The 18791-nt window shown below is 43.7% G+C and overlaps 1 protein-coding gene across 1 annotated transcript in view; it reads right to left on the bottom strand.

The window, feature by feature from the left end:
- LOC311157390 (glypican-5-like) overlaps positions 1-18791 on the bottom strand; it is a gene marked incomplete at its 5' end in the record, with an annotated part of 355041 nt that overhangs the window by 253534 nt on the left and 82716 nt on the right. The window contains one exon of the mRNA XM_084212081.1: positions 17707-18401. Within this exon, the coding sequence (XP_084068207.1) occupies positions 17707-18401 (695 nt within the window). The remainder of the gene's footprint in view (positions 1-17706; positions 18402-18791) is intronic.

Here is an 18791-nt window from a genome sequence, read left to right as displayed (position 1 = left end):
TTTAACCAAATTTTTTACATCTCCACTTCCAGTAAACTCTATGAGTAAGATCTTGCCTATGTTCAGCATATTTAGAGAGCTTCTGTATTTACACTGGAGTAGTGAAGAAGTTACTGGGACAGCCTGTATTTGGATATTCCCAGTCCATAATTCTGAGCAACTCAATGCTTTGTGTCAAAAGAATGCAAAGTGCACCCTCATAACAAGCAAATGAGCTGAAATATAAAAATGTGCTGTGGCTTGGAAGCTGAAGAAACTTTCAGGCACTAAAAAAAGCACAGCAATAAAAAGGGAATATTTTGCTATGCAAATCTCAATTTTTTTTTTTTTCTCCAAAGAGTATTAGGTCCCTAAGTAATTCACAATTAATAGGCCTGTTCTTGACAGAAAATGTGCATCTTATTAAAGGAAGAAAAGTTTGTTACTTTTACTCAAAAAGATTTAAGAGTTTCCAAAAGCTGTAAGTGGCGTAAGCACTTCTTCAGAGAGGTACTTCTCCTCAGAGGTATAATCTTACCCTTTTCAACAGGGGCCTGTTAAAAGAATTTATTTGTGAAAGGAAAATCTTGTGCAGTTTGAACTTTCTCACCAAGCTGCCTGCTCATTGCTATGCGGGGTGGGAGGTGAGGCTGCTTGCAATGCCAGCCGTGTCTATGGAATCAGAACTAACCTTTTGTTCCACTCATTTTCTCTGCAACTTTCTGCCATCAGCAGCCACCTCCAAAAAAAAAAAAAATACACACTTTTGAAGCCTTGGTGCTTTTTAGGTAATTCACTTCCAAGCTGGTTCAAACTAAGGAAGTTTGGTGGGTTTGTGGAAAGCCAATCAGGATTTTTTGCAGAACACATGTGGAATGTGTGGCCTTAACTTTGTCACCTCCACTTTGTGAATGCTCATCAGTGCAAAAATAAAGGGAATGTCATCTCATACAGTAACACCAGCTGATACCAGGGTCCAAAAATAAAGACCAGAAGACTGATTTCCATTTGTTATCAATGCCATCAGAACAGCAAGATTCAGACAGCAAATCAGTTTCAGAAAGAAGAAGGATCCTAATAACAGTCAGCACTGGTAATACACAGAAACACACTAAGGAGAGCAAAGAAAGACTGATGACTACAGCACTCACTTCACTTTACAGAAAAGCAATATTCTTAAGGAATAAGCACCTGTAACTTACACCACACACACAAAAAATATTAGTGCTTGCTCACTAAACATCATAAATGCCTATAAAACCGTAAGACACATGCACAAGTACCCTGCAATCCAAAAAACCAACCCTCGGCCTCTGAAGGAAAAGCACACAAAACCAGCATATAAAATTAGAAAACCTTATTTAGCAGACACTGGGGATGTATCAGGAATGCAGCTTAATCACAATCTTAAACCAAAGAAAAAGCACATGATAAAATTGTAACTGTTTATGGTTTCTCTTTCCATTCAATGCTGCGTATTACATTTTCAAAATATCAAAAAATCATCTTGGTAAAATCATGCACTGTAGGAACAGCACTGGGGAATCTGGTAAAGAAAAAAAAATTCTTTGTTAGCCAAGCCACAAAGCATCTACAGAGGCTAATTCATCATGAAAATGCCAGGCTGGCTGACAGCTGAGTGACAGAGCAGCCCTGGGCTTGCTCCCTTCCCTTTGCACAGGAGCCCCTTTGATTCTGTGCCTGCTCCTCCTGGGCAGCCCAGCTCCTGTGCACAGGGCTGCAAGCAGCAGCCTGCCTCGGGAACAGGGGACAGGCTGGGACACACAGCCCTCCCAGGGATTCACAGGGACAGGCTGGCACACAGAGACAGGATGGGACACAGAGCCCTCCCAGGGATTCACAGGGACAGGCTGGCACACAGAGACAGGATGGGACACAGAGCCCTCCCAGGGATTCACAGGGACAGGCTGGCACACAGAGACAGGATGGGACACAGAGCCCTCCCAGGGATTCACAGGGACAGGCTGGGACACAGAGCCCTCTCAGGGATTCACAGGGACAGGCTGGGACACAGAGACAGGATGGGACACAGACCCCTCCCAGGGATTCACAGGGACAGGATGGGCACACAGGGACAGACTGGGCACACAGAGACAGGATGGGCACAAACCCTCCCAGGGATTCACAGGGACAGGATGGGCACACAGGGACGGGATGGGCACACAGGGACAGGATGGGCACACAGGGACAGGATGGGCACACAGGGACAGGATGGGCACACAGCCCTCCCAGGGATTTACAGGGACAGGCTGGGCACACAGGGACAGGATGGGCACACAGACTCACAGGGATTCACAGGGACAGCCTGGGCACACAGGGACAGGCTGGGACACAGAGCCCTCCCAGGGATTCACAGGGACAGGCTGGGCACACAGGGACAGGATGGGCACACAGGGACAGGATGGGACACACAGCCCTCCCAGGGATTCACAGGGACAGGCTGGGCACACAGCCCTCCCAGGTATTCACAGGGACAGCCTGGGCACACAGGGACAGGCTGGACACACAGACTCACAGGGATTCACAGGGACAGCCTGGGCACACAGCCCTCCCAGGGGATTCACTGCAGGCTGGGAACTCCTTGTCAGGTGTAAGGCAGCGTTTCCACCCCTTTTCCTTCCTCTTCCCCAGGGGAGATCAGGGAGCTCTGCAGGTCTGCCCAGCCCTGCAAGCACCAGGCTCTGGCAGCACCTCCTGACACCTGCCCAGGTACCCATTCCCAGGAAGCCCAGTGCTGGCACCTGAGAGCTGCCATCTCACCTGGAGCTGATATCCTGCCTGGGAGCTGCCATCCCACCTGAGAGCTGCCATCTCACCTGAGAGCTGCCATCTCACCTGGAGGTGATATCCTGCCTGGGAGCTGCCATCTCATCTGGAGCTGCCATCTCACCTGGAGCTGCCATCTCACCTGGAGCTGCCATCCCACCTGGGAGCTGCCATCCCACCTATTTCCCCTGGGAGCTGCCATCTCACCTGGAGCTGCCATCCCACCTGGAGCCACCATCCCACCTGGGAGCCGCCATCCCACCTGGAGCCACCATCCCACCTGGGAGCTGCCATCCCACCTATTTCCCCTGGGAGCTGCCATCCCAGCTGGGCATGGAGAAGCAGCCCTGGCAGGGCCACAGCTGAGCAGGGAGCCCCAGTGCTGCTGCACAGGCAGGGTCAGGGACTGGCAGTTCAGCATTTCCAGCTGCCACTCCACCTCCTGCTCACTTGAAAACGAAGCCTGGGCTTAAGTGCTTGATGGGACTGGGGCCAGACTGCTCAGTTCCTTGCAGAACTGTGTTTTTATATCCATAATGTTAGCTCAACCCTTCTGCCAAGTAAACCTCTTTTCCCAGAGTTTTGTTTATTTTTCAGGATTGAGCTCAGAGAGGGCTGGGGGTTAACCTCAAGTACAGTGGCCTGATTGCCATATATGTTGAAGACACTTTCTACTGAAAAGGCAGATCTATGAAGTATGCTCAATTTATTATTCCCTAACTCTGCAAGGGACAAGCAAAGCAGCACAGGGATAAATGGAAGCAGGGCTCTCCCATGCAATCTGTGAAAGAACAGACAGAATGCAGATGAAAAAGTAAATTAAATAATGCCAAGTCCAAATAACACAGCATTGGATCGTTTATGCTTTCAGTACCTAATTTTTCTCTGTATATTTTAAAAATCTAAAACTCTAAGATGAAAGAGAAAGGGAAACAAGGGAGTACTTGCAAAAAGACTTCAGAAGCAAACACTTGAGCAAGACCCCTCTACTCACTCAAAAAGAGAGATTATTTTCCTAATCATGACCAATGTGTTGGTGAGAAATGACCCTAAAATAACCCTAACCTTTTATACCCAAAGATAATCAGCTTCCAAAGCCAGAGCAAGGAATAGTTTGGGTTGAGGAACTTTGTGGGAAATTCAGGTGCAGCAATGGCTGAAGAGGCTCAGGTGGGGAACAGAACAGGACTGAGCTCAGTCCCACAAACCCTGCAAGGCCACACAGCTTTGAAGGCTATGAAATCCAAGCAGATGTTTAAAATCTTTGTTTCCCTTCTGCTGTTGGAGTAAGTGCACGTCCTTGGAGAAATTCTCCTCAAAAATTTAAGAAATGTGTGAAAAAGAATTTATGGCTTGGCTCAAGAAAATTTAGATGCTCCAAAGCAAAAGCAGTCATGATGAAGTCTTTGGCAGCAAACCAGTGAGGCACAGACTTGTTCTGTCCCCAACCTTTCACAAAGCATTTTACAAACAGACAATGTGCACAAGGAAAACTGGAACCACTCAGACCTTGCAATGATAAGCTAATATTTTAAGTCTCACTCCCCTATTAGTGCCCAAAGTAATGACAGGACAAAGACAACTTCTCTGGAATCTGATGTCAAAAAATGGTATTTATGCTACAGAATAAATACCATTAAAGAAGGATGTAAAGAAGGGATGAAGCATTTTCGTGGGTTCACATGCACTGGGGAGGAACATGAAAAGACTTTTTAAAGTGCATCATGTCTTATGAATTGGAAATCCTGGGTCACTACATGTGGTCTCAAAATAGAACCATGGACTGATTACACGTTTTCATAGTTAACTACAATGAACAGGCCATTCTTTTTTACTGTCAGATCATGATAAGTGTCACTTCAACTAATCATCATGAAGAATTAAGTTCATGTCAAAATTCAGAGTCTACCAACGAAGCAGCTCAAATTCCTGCAAGAAGCTGACTTCATCCTTCCATCAGAGATGAAGCCCCACAGCTGAGGGTATATCCTGGGCAAGCTCAGACAAGGAGAAGTACAGATTATATATATTTAATGATGAAAGCTTGCAGAGTAATGCATCACTTACCTCACAAAAAACCCAACAAAACACAAAGTGACTTTTTTGTAAAACCCACAGAACCAATCAAAGGGAAACGGAACAAAAGCCCTGAAGAAGTGCTGCTGTGTGGGTGTGCAAGGGTGTGTGTGTCACTCACACGCTCCTGTCCCTCCTCAGGTAGCAGCAGCAGGGAAGCAAACACCTGAGAAGGTCATGCTGAGTGCTCTGGAGAACTCACACACAGATTAGTCCAGCCAAGCCTCCTCCAGCACAGGCAAAATATGGCTAAAACCAGCTTGAAATGCTGGATTAGCCAAGCAGGAATGTCTAAGGGGAAGACAGACAATATTGATGTGGATAGGTCCTCACCAGCATTCCAGAGTATTCAAATACTGGGGGTGAGGGGGTGTCCATAATTGTTTGTCTAGCTCTTTTCCATGTCTTTTGTCTCAATTTCTTACAGTCCTTTCCCACTGCTTTGCCTCCATATTCTTCATCTCTTTCTCCTGGGTTAGCTCTTTTTTCTTTCCACACAAGATTCTCTCAAAACCACTGCCTGTCTCATTTTAACTACTGTAATTTTTCTCTGTTATCTCAAATCACTGTTTCAGCTCTTCCTGTGTGCCTCTCTCCCTTTCTGCCAGTGTCCAGCAGTTCAGAAACATAAATGACAAATTCCTGTCACAAATAAAGGTATGATGTACAATTCCTGAGAATTTGCCTAGTTTAACTTCTCCCTGAAATCTTCTGTTCCCTAAAAGATGTGTTCCTTGAGTCTGAGCTCTTTCTCCCTAAATTCTCATCTGTGTCACTCACTCACTGGAAAAAAAGAGGGGAAATAATGTAATTACAATATAGAGAGCATATGAGGAATGAGAACCAAGGGTTAACTCCATACACCAAGTACAGCAGTGAGTCAAAACAGTCTTACTAAGTGAAGTTTTTAACAGAAAGTATTGTCAAAGAAAGAAAACAAGGGACAAAGCATGGACATCTCCCTAAAAAGAGCCAACAGATCTTTCAAACTATATATATATATATCTATCTATCTATATATATATATATATATATATATATATATATATATATATAAAATACATTTATTTATATATTTGTGCACCTCTCTGAGTACTTCCACTGTGATCCCATGGGAGCAAACAAGGATCCCTCTGTAAGGGCACAGGGATGGGCAGCAATGCCCCAATCTCCTCTTCCACCTGCCCCTCAATCCTCCTCCTGTACATCCAATTTCCTGCTGCTCCTGCCAGTCCAGCACAAGGGCTCTGTGCTCACCTTTCCAACTGCACTCCTGATCCAGTCCAGCTCCAGAGCACAGACCTGAATGCTTGAAACAGTCTAGAAATGACTCTATTTTCTTTTTTCTCTTTCCCCCATTCTCCATTCCTTATTAATATTTCCAGGAGTAAATGCCTTGTAGGGAGCTCTGCAACAACCAGGCCCACCTCTGGGAAAATGAGGATTCACGTGTTGCCATGGCTCACAGGCTCATGAGCTATGGGTCTGTAATAAAAGCAACACCATTTCATTAGAGAGGATTAAAACTGTTTGATCTCCCAGAAAACAACTACAGGGGATAGAGCAGAGCAGGTTTGCACAGAAACAGAGATTAGAGGCAGTAAAATACATGTCAGGTAAGGAAACAGAGGCTCTCAGCATTGTAAAAAATCAGCTTTGGAAGTTGTGTGAGTGACTGCCAGTAACTCAGGTGTAACACAGCTGTCAGAATGCTCAGGCTCTGTCCTGACCTGAAAAATCAGCTATTTTATACTATCTCCAGTTAGTGACATAGAAGCCAACACTTCCTTGATGTCACAAACAAAATGTGTGTATCTTTCTATATAAATGGCAAATTTTGCTCTGAGCAGAGTCCCCTTGAGCTGGCCAGGGCAAACACTTGCTCCCCTTGGCCCAATGGCTGCAGAAAACATCTATGTACTGCAGAAAGCATGTGTGCAGCCTTAGAAAGGCCACATCTCTCTCTAGACTTCAAGTTTTTAAAAGGAAACAGTAACTACCACTTTTAGTTCCATTTTCCCTTATATAGACTGTGCCCACTTCTCTGGTTTATATAGACAGGGGTGGGCTGGAGGAAAACTCAGTGAAGGCTTTGTATAGGTGGACTAGAAGAATAAAAAACAAGTGAAGCTTAACTACAATTAATAAAAGCCCAGAGAAGCACAGTAAAATCCCCAGGGCCTTTCAGCTCATCTGGCACAGAAGGGCACACAGCCCATGAGCCACCAGCCGGGCTCCTGTTTCAGGGCTGTGCCCCAGGCTCATTCACAGCCTGACCATTTCAGCCCCATGTGCTGATGGTGCTGGCAGTGCCTCCCCAGCACAGCCAGAAAGCATTACAGCATTTCTCCTGTAACACCCAATGCTGGTAATGGTGATTTTTCCATCAATTTTTCCAATTAATGTTAACCTAACTGAATGATTTACTGGGAAACAGGAGAGGAAAAGGAAAGCTTGTATTCAGCTGGATGAAAAATGTCATTTTTCCCCAGTGTACAAGACAGAGGTCTTCACATGAGGCAGAAGGTGACATCAGAGCCAACTGGCTTTTCACTGCAATCTCATGGCCCATCTACTGTCAGCAGGCTGAACTCAAGAGAAATGGAAAAACTGAACATTATCCCCAGGTTCCTGTAAGTGACCTCCTCACTCTCCATCTTGCCTTGGTAACACCCAGAGGGGCTGTCCCTGTGGCTCCAGACATGGGAGGCAGCCAGCACTGGTAATATCAAATATTGACAGGTAAGAACACATTTCTATGTTCTTTCACACACTAATGTCCACAGCTTCACTTATTTTTCAGTCTTCTAGTCCATCTATACAAAACTTCCACTGAGTTTTTCTCCACTCCACCTATGTCTACATAAATCAGAGAAGTGGGCAGTTTATATAAGGGAAAATGGAACTATAAATGGCAGTTATTGGACTTCTTGTACCTGCATTTAGAGAACACCTGCATCTCCTTTTAAAAATTTGAAGCCTAGAGAGACATGTGGCCTTTCTAAGGCTGCACCAAAAGCTACTTAAGAGCAAAAAAAAAAATATCAAAGGAATTCAAAGTAAAGACAGAAGAATTATCACACCATTCCAGCTGGAGATTGAACAGACAATGCCCCAAGCTGTTTGTAAAAGAACCTGCAGCACTAAGATTGTTTGGCACTGCAGCCCCTCAAAGGTGAGCAGGGAATGAAATAAAGACCCACAAGTTAACAGATTAGCCCCCAAATGCCTGTTGATAAAAACAGGACTGCAAGTTACTGATAGAAAATACAGTGCTAAAAGTTACTTTATGGTTCAGTTTTTATATTCAACAAAATGTAACACTGTTCAAGGTACAATTTAGATGGCTGGTGTTTGTTTGGGGTTTTAGGTCATTTTTCCCCCAAAACCTAAACTATGCTAAATGCAAAATCAATGAAAAGCTTTCGTAACTATCTTAAAAATGAAATTAATCTGGGAAAATTTGTTTGACTCGGCAAATCCTCTGCTGGCAACCAAATGGTTAAAGAAGAAATAAGGGGGAAAAAAAAGCCTTAAAAGACTCAGGAGAATTAGCTGTTGCTAAAACAATTTTATGGTCCTTTCCACTCCAGTGGAGGTAGTTTGTATGGCTGACTGGAATCTATTCAATGCTGTCAAACATCTAACACTCCCATAGCCAGACGCCTCACAATGAATAACAAGCAGCCTCGCTGCCAATATGCTCGAGCTGCATTTTTTACCAGGGACTGGACCCCAACCCAGCAACACTCCAACTTCATTGTTCCATGCCTTGTTAATTTATAAGATCAAAAATGAACCACAACAAACAGGAGTGCCAAAATTCTAAAGCACTGCAGTTACAAAATCCATCATATTTAAGAAACCACAATACAGAAAGTCAGGTTTGTAAAAAGAACCTGCACATCTAATTCCTCTTTTGTAGTTTAAATTGATTTCATAATAGCAAATAACACTCAATTTCAGCAGATGACTTCCATAATCTGGGGAGGCTCACAGTAAGTGCATAGAATAAAAAAGAAAGAAGAAGAAACAATGATAAAGTGTACCCAACTCTTGTTGAAACACTAAGCACATCATCTGTCATCCTGAGTATCATCATTTCCATAAATATTATCCCACCCATTGATTGCCTTGCTCAGTGCTGTGCTTCAAGCAGAATCCTGGACTCTTACCATATTTACATCCTTCATCTTTCAGCTCTAATAATGCTGAAGTGCTGACACCAGACTCTCATTGCAGGGAAGACAGAGAGTGCTCAGTGACAGCCCTGGCTCTGGGAAATTACAGCTCTGCTCTCCTGGCAGCTTTATGATTATGGCTCTGACAGGCCTTGTGTTCTGGAGCTCATCTCCTGCCCTGGGCACATCCTCCTCTCCTGCAGCACCAAGCTAAAGTCAAACAGGACACACACATTTCCATGGAGCTATCCTTGAGCATTTTCAGCTTTGGGGGAAAACAAGCACCATCCTCACCATGTTTCCAACAGCTGATGACTCTGGGGTTTTCTTTTAATTATATTTGCTGCTAGAGTTCCCAGGATCTAATTCTCCAGGAATTCTCTAAGGTGGTGCTGAAAAAGTCCAGAGCCTGGGTTTGTAAAACAAAGTGAAGCAAAGCAGCTGTTTTGAGAAAAAGTGGCCATATCATGCAAGCAGCCCTGAGAAAAACTAAACTCGAGTCCACAGCAGAACTCATGAGCTCATTCTTACTGAATAAAAATTGCTGCTGCACTTTCAGAGCTGAGCTGATCACCCACATTAAAAAAGACACAGCTTTGAAGGAGTGAAGAAAAGCAGGGGGCTGGGAGTGTCAGTGTGTGCACAAATGCTTGTGGGTGCCTGTGCTGGTCTTGACAGCACTGAACATGCCAGAGGGACAGGCTGGGCAGCCCTGCAATGCTCAGGGACATGGCTCCATCAGCCAGGCATTTTTAGGGATGCATTTAGAAGTAGCATCAATGAGAAATCATTGCTTTTAAGCCTAAAGAAGTAGTTAACAAATTGTTACTAAAGAAGTAACCATGTAGCAATAAAATGTAAAGTTCAGGGATTTACCCACCACTGAATTATTTCACCTAAATACAGGTAGCATCCTTAATACAAAGTGATTTTTTTTAAATTTATTTTTTACAGCACTGCTTAGGCCTCTTGCTCTGAAAGCAGGGTACTATTTCTTTCTACTTATCATTAACCTGCTGTCCTTACTCTGTGCATCTGGTCCTACAGCATTCATTAGCACAGGCACTGGAGAAGAAACACCCAAATTATGCACAATTTCATCTGCTTTGAAGCAGCATGCATTCACACCTCAGAAACATCCACCTAACAGCATTTCTGGGACCCCACAAACACACACAAATACCTGACACATTTTCAACAAACTCTTTGGCACAAGTGTCAAACAAGTGTATCCTGATTGTAAACAGGAAAAACAGCTACAAAAAGACAGCCAGTCCCAAAACCTTAACCACAAATGATGAATCACAGATAAAGCTGGTCCCACACCAAAAGCAGGTAAAAAGCTGCATCCATCAATTCCACTGATATCCATGCCTTTTAGGTTACATACTTACACAAAATCCAAGATTTAGGGAATGAAAAGTAGAACTTGAGTACTGCTCCAGCAGGCAGAAAAGAGCTTTTTATCTTACTACAGACTAATGAGTCATTAATAGTGTGGTTAAGCACTATCAGCAGGTCAGCAGGCAGTGGGGAGGCAAGCTGGGCCTGGTGAAGGGAGAGACACATCCATGCAAATGCATCATCACTCCTGCAAAAGCAACTGAAGGCTGCACAATTTATGTCAAATCCAATTCTTAGCTACATGTTTAATAAAACAATATGACAGCTGGATAACACTCAACAATATTCTCAGAACTAACACAATTGTAATGATGTGGTGTTTCTTTATCCCTGCTCCATTTGATAACAGACTTTTGGAAATATGTATTTCAATTTAACCTACTCCAGCATTTTGACATAAATGCTTCATTTCAAGCAGCTCCATTGCTACAGATGAGAGGATCCTTACCACCAGGAAATCAGGCTACTCTGTGGCATCAGACACACCTGCATGGAAGAGAACTGTCATTACCCACCAGGGGCCAGAAAGCTCCTTGTATCCCCCCAGGGAGCTGTTCAAGCCTACATGAGCTCTAATTCTGCAGAGGACTTCTGTAACAGATGGAAATAAGGCAAATGCATTAAACAATTTCGATTATTATTTCCAGAAATACTTCTACAGTACTCAAGTGTCAAAATGCTTTTAAATCAAGCAAATTGCACGTGGCAAGACTTACAAAGCTGACTGCAAGAATTAGATGCTTACACTCCATGAAATTCAGTTGATTCCAGAGATATAGCTCCACTGCTGCTTTTTAAAAATTCACCCATGACTGACCATAACATGAGAGCAGTATCTTAATGAGTATAAAGCCCAAGAGAAATAAACCAAAAATTTAATGCAGATTTATTTTTGCATGTTTACCCCACGGTGAAAGCCATCCTCTTCCCTTTCCCACAGAAAAAGATCATTGCAAGGTATGCCCTCAGGGCAATTCCCCAGGTTTTTACAAGGTCTCCTCCTGCCCTGGGATTCACAAAGGATTTGAACCTGATGGACATTCACATAACCTGGGTTCATGAGAAAAAAGTGCTTTTAAATCAGACAGGGCTGCCTGGAGATCTTTAACAGAAACCTCATCACAGCTGAGGGCTCCTCCAGTTTCTGTTTTCAGAGGAGGTTTCCTGCTAAGTGCTTAGAAAAAGCAAAATGTCATTTAAAATAACTTTCCCTGTCCTTTTTTATGGTTGTTTTCTGCAATCTAACCACAAGGAATTGAATATACTGCTTTAACCTCTGCTAAGTACAGTTTTTATACTTATTGACAGCTGGTGTTGATCATTTGAATTGGAAAACTTGCAGGAAGGAAGCACCTGAGTTCAGCCCTGAGTGTTCTCCAAAGTCTCCAGGAGTGTTTTATGATACCATTCAATGTCATTAATCAAGTAGTTCATTACTGGCTGGCAGAAACTCTTTGTTGCTGTGAACTCACTCAGCACAAAGTTATTTTGTTCATAGTACTGCCACTTCCTTTTCAAATTTGTAAGGTTACTGTGCATCAGCCTCCCACTGCTGCAAATTTGGCACTCTTTCCTCTAAGCTTTTCTTTCCCTAAAATGACCATTTAACAGATCTTGGGGCTTTTATTTTTTATTTCTGCATTCCTCATCATTTAAGACACCTGAGTTATTTTCTGTAAGCCTTCCAGACACTGTTGAATTTTTACCAGAAAATTCATAGTAAGATTTTATATTTGTTTTCCCCAAAGGCCCCTCCCCTGTAAATTCTGGCCCAAGGCCACTGCAGGAACACACAGGCATTCCAGGATACCCCAAGTATGTTTTTCCACCGATGCCCCCTTCTGTCCTTGAACTGAATCGAGAAGAAATCTGTACAGTCTGCTTGTTCAGTGCAAAGGTCCCCTGTGCTGCTTCTCAGCAGGGATCATCTGTTTTGGTTAAATGCAACATTTAAACCCACTGATGGGAGGAGATTGATCAACCAGCCACCAAGAACAGCCATCTATCTACATGTATTTTCTGTCTGGTCTTTTTTTTCACTCCCCTAAACTCTAATTTGCTGTTAATTTGCCTCCCAGGTCCCAGTGACACCCCCAGCTGCAAAGGGCCACAGCAGAAGTGGCTGGACAGGCATGGAAAGCCCAACTCCTTCATCTAGATTTTCTTTGGCAGCAAGGACAACAGACCTTGCTAGAAGCTTTCACCTTCTCATGCCTTTCTTGCATTTCTTCTGAGCCATGTGAACTTTGAAGAAACAACACTCAAATGATCTGCCAAAAATAGGCATCAGAGAGTCTCTTTGATTACAACCTGAAACCAGACCCTTTCAAATACAAATGGTATTTAATGGATCTTTTCTCAATATTATCCATCTTTCTCCTTGATGCCATAGAAAGGTTGTCATTGATTTTGATCCAATGTTGATCACAATCAATATTTCTGTGCTTCCTGACACTCCTGCAATTCCATGCATCTTGCAACATCCTTTTCTGTATTTTTTCCTGCCTCTATCTGCTCCTCTTCCCAAAGTTTATTCTTCTATCACTTTTTTATATCACTGTTATCACATTAATTGCTGAGCTTGTCTCCAAGAAATTAACTGCCTTGAGGCACATCTTTCTGCTTTCTACTAGTGCTTAATCTCTGATCATATCTCGCTTTTATAATCCCTATCAAGCCTTTTATTAGCTTTTGCTTTTATTACTCCTAAAATCACAAAACACAATATGCTGGACTTTGCTCTTGCCTAACAGTTATCCATCCTAAAAACAGCAGGTCTGTGGCTTTTTACATTCTCCTCATTTAATGCTTTCTCAGCCATTGGCAACAAAATACTTTAGGCTTATGAACTCCTTGCAGCAAGAACACAGAGAAGAACCAGATGCGCCTTCCCACATTCCAAATATTCTGCTAGCACACATCCCTTTGCATTTCCCATCCCACTGCATTCTGATGTGGATTCTGATCCAGAGACAGGAGAGGGGAACCTCTGGAGCCACGAACTGGCAAAGGAAATCTGAAGGAAAGGAAATGGAAAGGAAATGGAAAGGAAATGGAAAGGAAATGGAAAGGAAATGGAAAGGAAATGGAAAGGAAATGGAAAGGAAATGGAAAGGAAAGGAATGCTAAAGGGAATGTGTGCCTGGGCAGGGCAGCAGTGCCACTGTGGGCACAGGATGGCCAAGTCTCACTGGAAGCCCAAAGTGAAGCACTCAGAGCTGGAGCTGGTGGGACTGCTCAGATTCCAGCCATTTCTGATCCAACAGAAACCCTCCCTCTGTTTCCACCCCAGACACTCCTGCTGGAGTAGGACTGCAGGTCCCTGCTGGCCCTACAGGAGCCAGGGAACACCTCAGTGGGATGTGGCTCCAGTGTTACCCCACTGTGTTACCCCAGCTGCTGATACACCTGCACCAGATGCTCTTCAGAACTGCCTCTCCTCCTGCTCATCTCTGTATTTCAGTTGAGAGCAGTTTACTTTCACTCTGAATAAAAAATAAAACTAACATCAGGAATGATGCATAAGTACAGAGCTTGTACAGCAATGCAGAAACTGAACACATGAAAAAGGAGATCAGCTTTAAAACACAAAGGCAGAAAAAGAAATAAACAAAGAGGAAGATGCTAAGGAAGGGTAAGGCAAGCTGGTGTGTGGAGCTGGCACCACGAGGCAGCCAGGGCTCCCAGCAGCAGGAAGGACAATTAGATTGAGCAGATGAAAGCAATGATGATGATTGCTGGTGCTGCAGACCCGGGCTGGCCTGCATTAGGCTAAGTAAGCTGGATGCAAGCCAGCATCATCGAACAAATGGCATGGCACATCCCCAGGAATCTGAGGAGAGATTACCAATATCTTAAAGGTGACCTCTCACACTTGCTATCCCAGCAAATCAGGCAATTCTCTTGGCTGTAATGGGCAGGATCAGCAGAGGCCACTCTCCTGAAGTTATGCACGCCTCATACAAATAGGATTTTTAGTTTTAGATTTAATATCAATTGACTGCACCTCATTTGAGCAAAGTATCCTAAGTGCTTTATTGGTTTATTTCAGCCCTTCCCCATTTTAAAGAAAACATAATCTAACTTTCCATTATTCATTATCATCCAGGCAGGCAACAAGAGAAAAAAAGACCCCTAATTTTTAGCCATATTGTCTATTAAAAATGTAAAATGTTTCCTAAAAGGGCAGGCACATTAATTAAGGCTGCCTCGGGATAAATGAAGATTACTGGGAGTGCTCTGCTTTCCTGGATGAGTTTTCCATTATAATCAAATGAAACCAATTACTGCATTTGTAATGGAAACTACCTAAGCTGAACATTTCCACTTTTGCAGAAGCTGGGGAGTAAAGTGCACAAGCAAAAAAAAGCTCTCCAAACACTTAGGAAAGGAAAAGAGAATGTAACTTTTCTGGGGAAAACAAAGAATCCTGTAAGTAAAACCAACAGTAAAACATTGGGTACAAATCAAATGGCCTCAGTGTAATTGAGAATCACAGCCTGGACTCCTAGAAGCCATCTCCAGCAGGAAATCCTGAACCTGAGCACTGAACTCCTTTCCGCTCCTTCAGAGGAGAAAATAAAGCTTAATTAGGCTCAATTTTCTAAATAATGGTTATCCTCTGTAACTAATCAGGAAAATTTTAAACCAGTATCAGATGAATGCTTGTTCAAATAGTGAAACATGCTCTGTCTTCTAAATATCATCTTACTCTGCAGGCAACTGAAAGGATTGAGGGTAACATACACTGAGGCACAGCTTTTATTTTCAAATATCCTTTGCCATCCTACTGAGCAGCCCCTAGAACAACACATAACAACACCTTCTTCTGCACATGGAGAGTGCCAGGGACAGAAAGCAAAGATAACTTCAGAGAAAAAAGATTTAATGGAATTTCAAACACAACAGCATTTTCTGAACTTATTCCAAATGGAAGAAGGCAAATGTTTAAAGGTATTGCTAGGGAACTGAGAAGGCCCCAAATAAAATTATTTGAATAATCTTTAAAGAGAGTCTGGAGCCTGAAAGACACTTGAGGAGAATGCTACTTCCAAATCACCTAAAAGCAATACACTCATTGAGTTCACCCATGATTATCCACTGCTCACCTGGATTATGATTTTACCCCCAGCAAGCTAAGCAAGAGCATGTGAATGATGAGGCTGATAAAGGCAAGGCAGAGTTATGTTTTAGCATTCTGTCCATGAAAGCAGCAATGAAACTCTACAGTGATTTTAGAGGTATCCATCTATAATCAGATAAAAGCAATATATAGTAATAGTGTACTTTGATTTCTGGTTCCCTTTTAGACTCATTTAAAAACAACTTCTGAGTGAAAACAGGGGCAGAGGCAGGAACATTGTACACAACATGCTCTAAGTTTAACACTCCTCTGTGGGGTACATTGTGACACCACCAACAGATTTTAGCACAATGCAAATCTGCAGCACCTGCAGGCTCCAGGGCCCACCATCCTCCTCAAGAGCCTGGAAAAATTTCATCAAGGTTTTCCATGTTCATCTCTGAATGTCAGATAAACTAGCAAGTTTGCCATTCGTGAAAAGGAAAGGAAAAGTGAGGCAATATGAACTGAGTTTTAACTAAAATGCCAAGTGAAATTCTGTCAGAATACAACAAGTGGTTGGGTTGTTTTTTAATTTATGTATTATATTGACTCTAGGTATGGCTCTGGCAGGTGTCCTACAGTGAAGGGAGCTGCAGTATTAGGGATTTTGGAAGGTTGCAAACATAGAAGCATTTCTGTCCTATAAAAAAAACCTTCATTTGTTTAGAACAGACTTTGCCACAACTCCTTTCTGTGGAATCTCTAGACTACTTTCTCTCTTAAGTCACAATGTGGTGACCAAAGCTCTACACAGAAATCGCATATTTAAATTTGTGCATTTCCATCTCTGTTTTCTCCAAGAATTCCTTTACTTTAAACACAGGCAGATCTTCCTGCATTTTTTACATTAGTCTTTATACCCTACTTAAGGCCACACTGCTACAATTTTACCACTGACAGTTGTGTTAACTTCATACAGACACAGTCAGCTGCATCATTAGTCATTTCAGAAATTTCTATCCTAATCTCCAACACCTTGAGAGAACACCTGCCAGTCATATGCTGCTATCATTTATGTGACAGTTCTACCATCCTAGCTCTTTCCCCTTAATCTACACCACTCACAAAGCTGTTTCCAATTCAAGTGCATTTTTATCCTTTGCTTATGTAAATGCTGCCAAATAAGTCTGAATTTTTTCACGCTCCTTTCCCAATTTCTGCATGATAGGTGTACTTATTACAGACCTGTACTACCTTCCTGATGTCTCAGTCAACACATAAGTAAAGGGACTGAAAAATTGTGAAAGTCAATTCTTTTGCCTTTATTTAAAAGGTGACTTTTCTAGGCTCTTATACCAAATCCTGTGGGATGTCCTCACATGCTACAATTACATGCCAGGATAACACTTGGTTGATTTCCAGTATGAATTTTTGTTTAGAAAACTGTGCAGACAAGGCAGAGCTCTCTGTTTTACCGGGTTCCTTCTAAAGAAACAAACCACCCCAACCCTTTCATTTCAAAGCAGACTCTACTGAACCCCTGTAGCAGACAGTGAGATGGCTAAGGCCCCGTGGAGGATGTCAGCCTGAGATAAGGAAATGCTGAGTCAGAATAGCTCAGCCTGGAGTCCTCACTTAGCTCCCCTGGCTGAGCTTATCTCTCTGTGACCCTACAGGCTAGTATTCCCTAACCCTTACAATTGGTCAGTTTTCAATCCCTCCTAACCCTATATAAGTAGGATCCTTGCCTATTCCTGGGAGAAGAGCTGCCATCAGAACCCTTCATGAACCCCCTGCAAATAAACCATCATGGAATCTCCGAGGCTGCCTTCTCCTCTCTCTCCGTCTGCTCTGTGGAAGCCACTGAGGCCGCATCTTATCGAGCACAGAGCTGAAATTATAAAAGAGCTGAAAATCACTACGAGCTGATAATCACTGAGCTCACTAAGGTGTCAGGCTTGGGGCACTTAGGCCCTGCAGAAGGCTGAGCTGCCTGGCCCGGCCTGAGGAGCCCTGGACCCGTCTCGCTATCCGGCCAGAAGCGGCCCAGCGGTGGAACACAAACCCCACCATAATTTTCTGTAAAATTTGCATGGATTATTAGACACAAAGACTAAAAACTGCTGCAAAGACAACACCGACTTGTTTATCTGTGGATAAACACAGCAGGAGGAAATTGCTAAGTGGGAGTAACAAACAATGAGGAGCACTTACGGTGGCGGAGAGCTGCGGTCCGTTGAGCTGTGCGTGCAGGATGGCCTCGTTGATGGAGCTCCAGATCCCCGCCAGGGCCGTCTCCAGCTCGTGCGAGGCAGCCATTTCATTAGCCAGGTATTCCAGCGTGGAGATGAACTCCCTCCACTGAGCATCCAGCTCTGCCACGCTGGCCAGGCAGCCCCTCATGACATTGAGGCAGTATCCCACGCAGGGCCTGATGAGGGTCAGCCCCTGGCAGTGCGGGCAGTACTGCATCCTCACCAGGGCCCGGCTGCACTCCTTGCTCAGAGCCGCGTGCTCCGTGCTGTTGATCACCTCGATGCCCAGGCTCAGCGCCTGGCTCAGCATCCTGCTGGCCCAAAGAGATTTGGACAGCTCTGTGACCATGTTTTTAGAAAAGTGTCCAAAAGGATTGATGTCTTGCCTCGTGAGCCGCAGACACTCGGTGTAGTCCTCTGACAGATCTGTAATTCCTGGGTTTATTAGCCGGCTGTACACCAGAGGAAAGAGGCTGTCAAAGAACCGCAGAACTGCACTTTCCACTGTGGTCTCTGCACCCAGAATGTAGAGAGAGATGTCTGTAAAAAGCTCCTTAACGGGCTCTGCTGCTTCTTTAGCCATAGGTCTGTAAGCTGTCTCAAACAGGGAACTCGTGCGGTTCTCAGCAAAGCGAAGCAAAGACTCAAAGGCCTCTAAAAAGGGGCAGGGGAGAGAAAGAACTAGAGGTTAATGGCAGGCAGCTGAAATCTCAGTCACAGGACTAACACTGTCCTGAGCAGGAACATCAGTAGTTACAGGGAATCTGCAGTATCAATACAATAATAGGCAATACAGCTTTCAGCAGTAATGTGATTAAAGGGACCCCCAAGTATTGCCTGCGTGTAATGAAGGCAACACTTAACAAACAATTGTTTTTCTTAAAAAAAAGATGAGTCTGTTCTCAGTAGCCAGACCCTGATCCGCCAAGGACTCACAGAGATTCCAGGCTAGGGCTGGAGCACAGTCCAGGGCTGTGTAAGGTGGTTTTTAAAACTCACACTGCATTTGGGCAGTTCAGCTGGGTACGCTTACAAAGCACCCCT

This window comes from Fringilla coelebs, assembly GCF_963513975.1.
Source record: "Fringilla coelebs genome assembly, chromosome: 10".
Classification (NCBI taxonomy): domain Eukaryota; kingdom Metazoa; phylum Chordata; class Aves; order Passeriformes; family Fringillidae; genus Fringilla; species Fringilla coelebs.
Note: the sequence above shows the minus strand (reverse complement) of the source record. Positions and strands in the feature narration are given on the sequence as shown.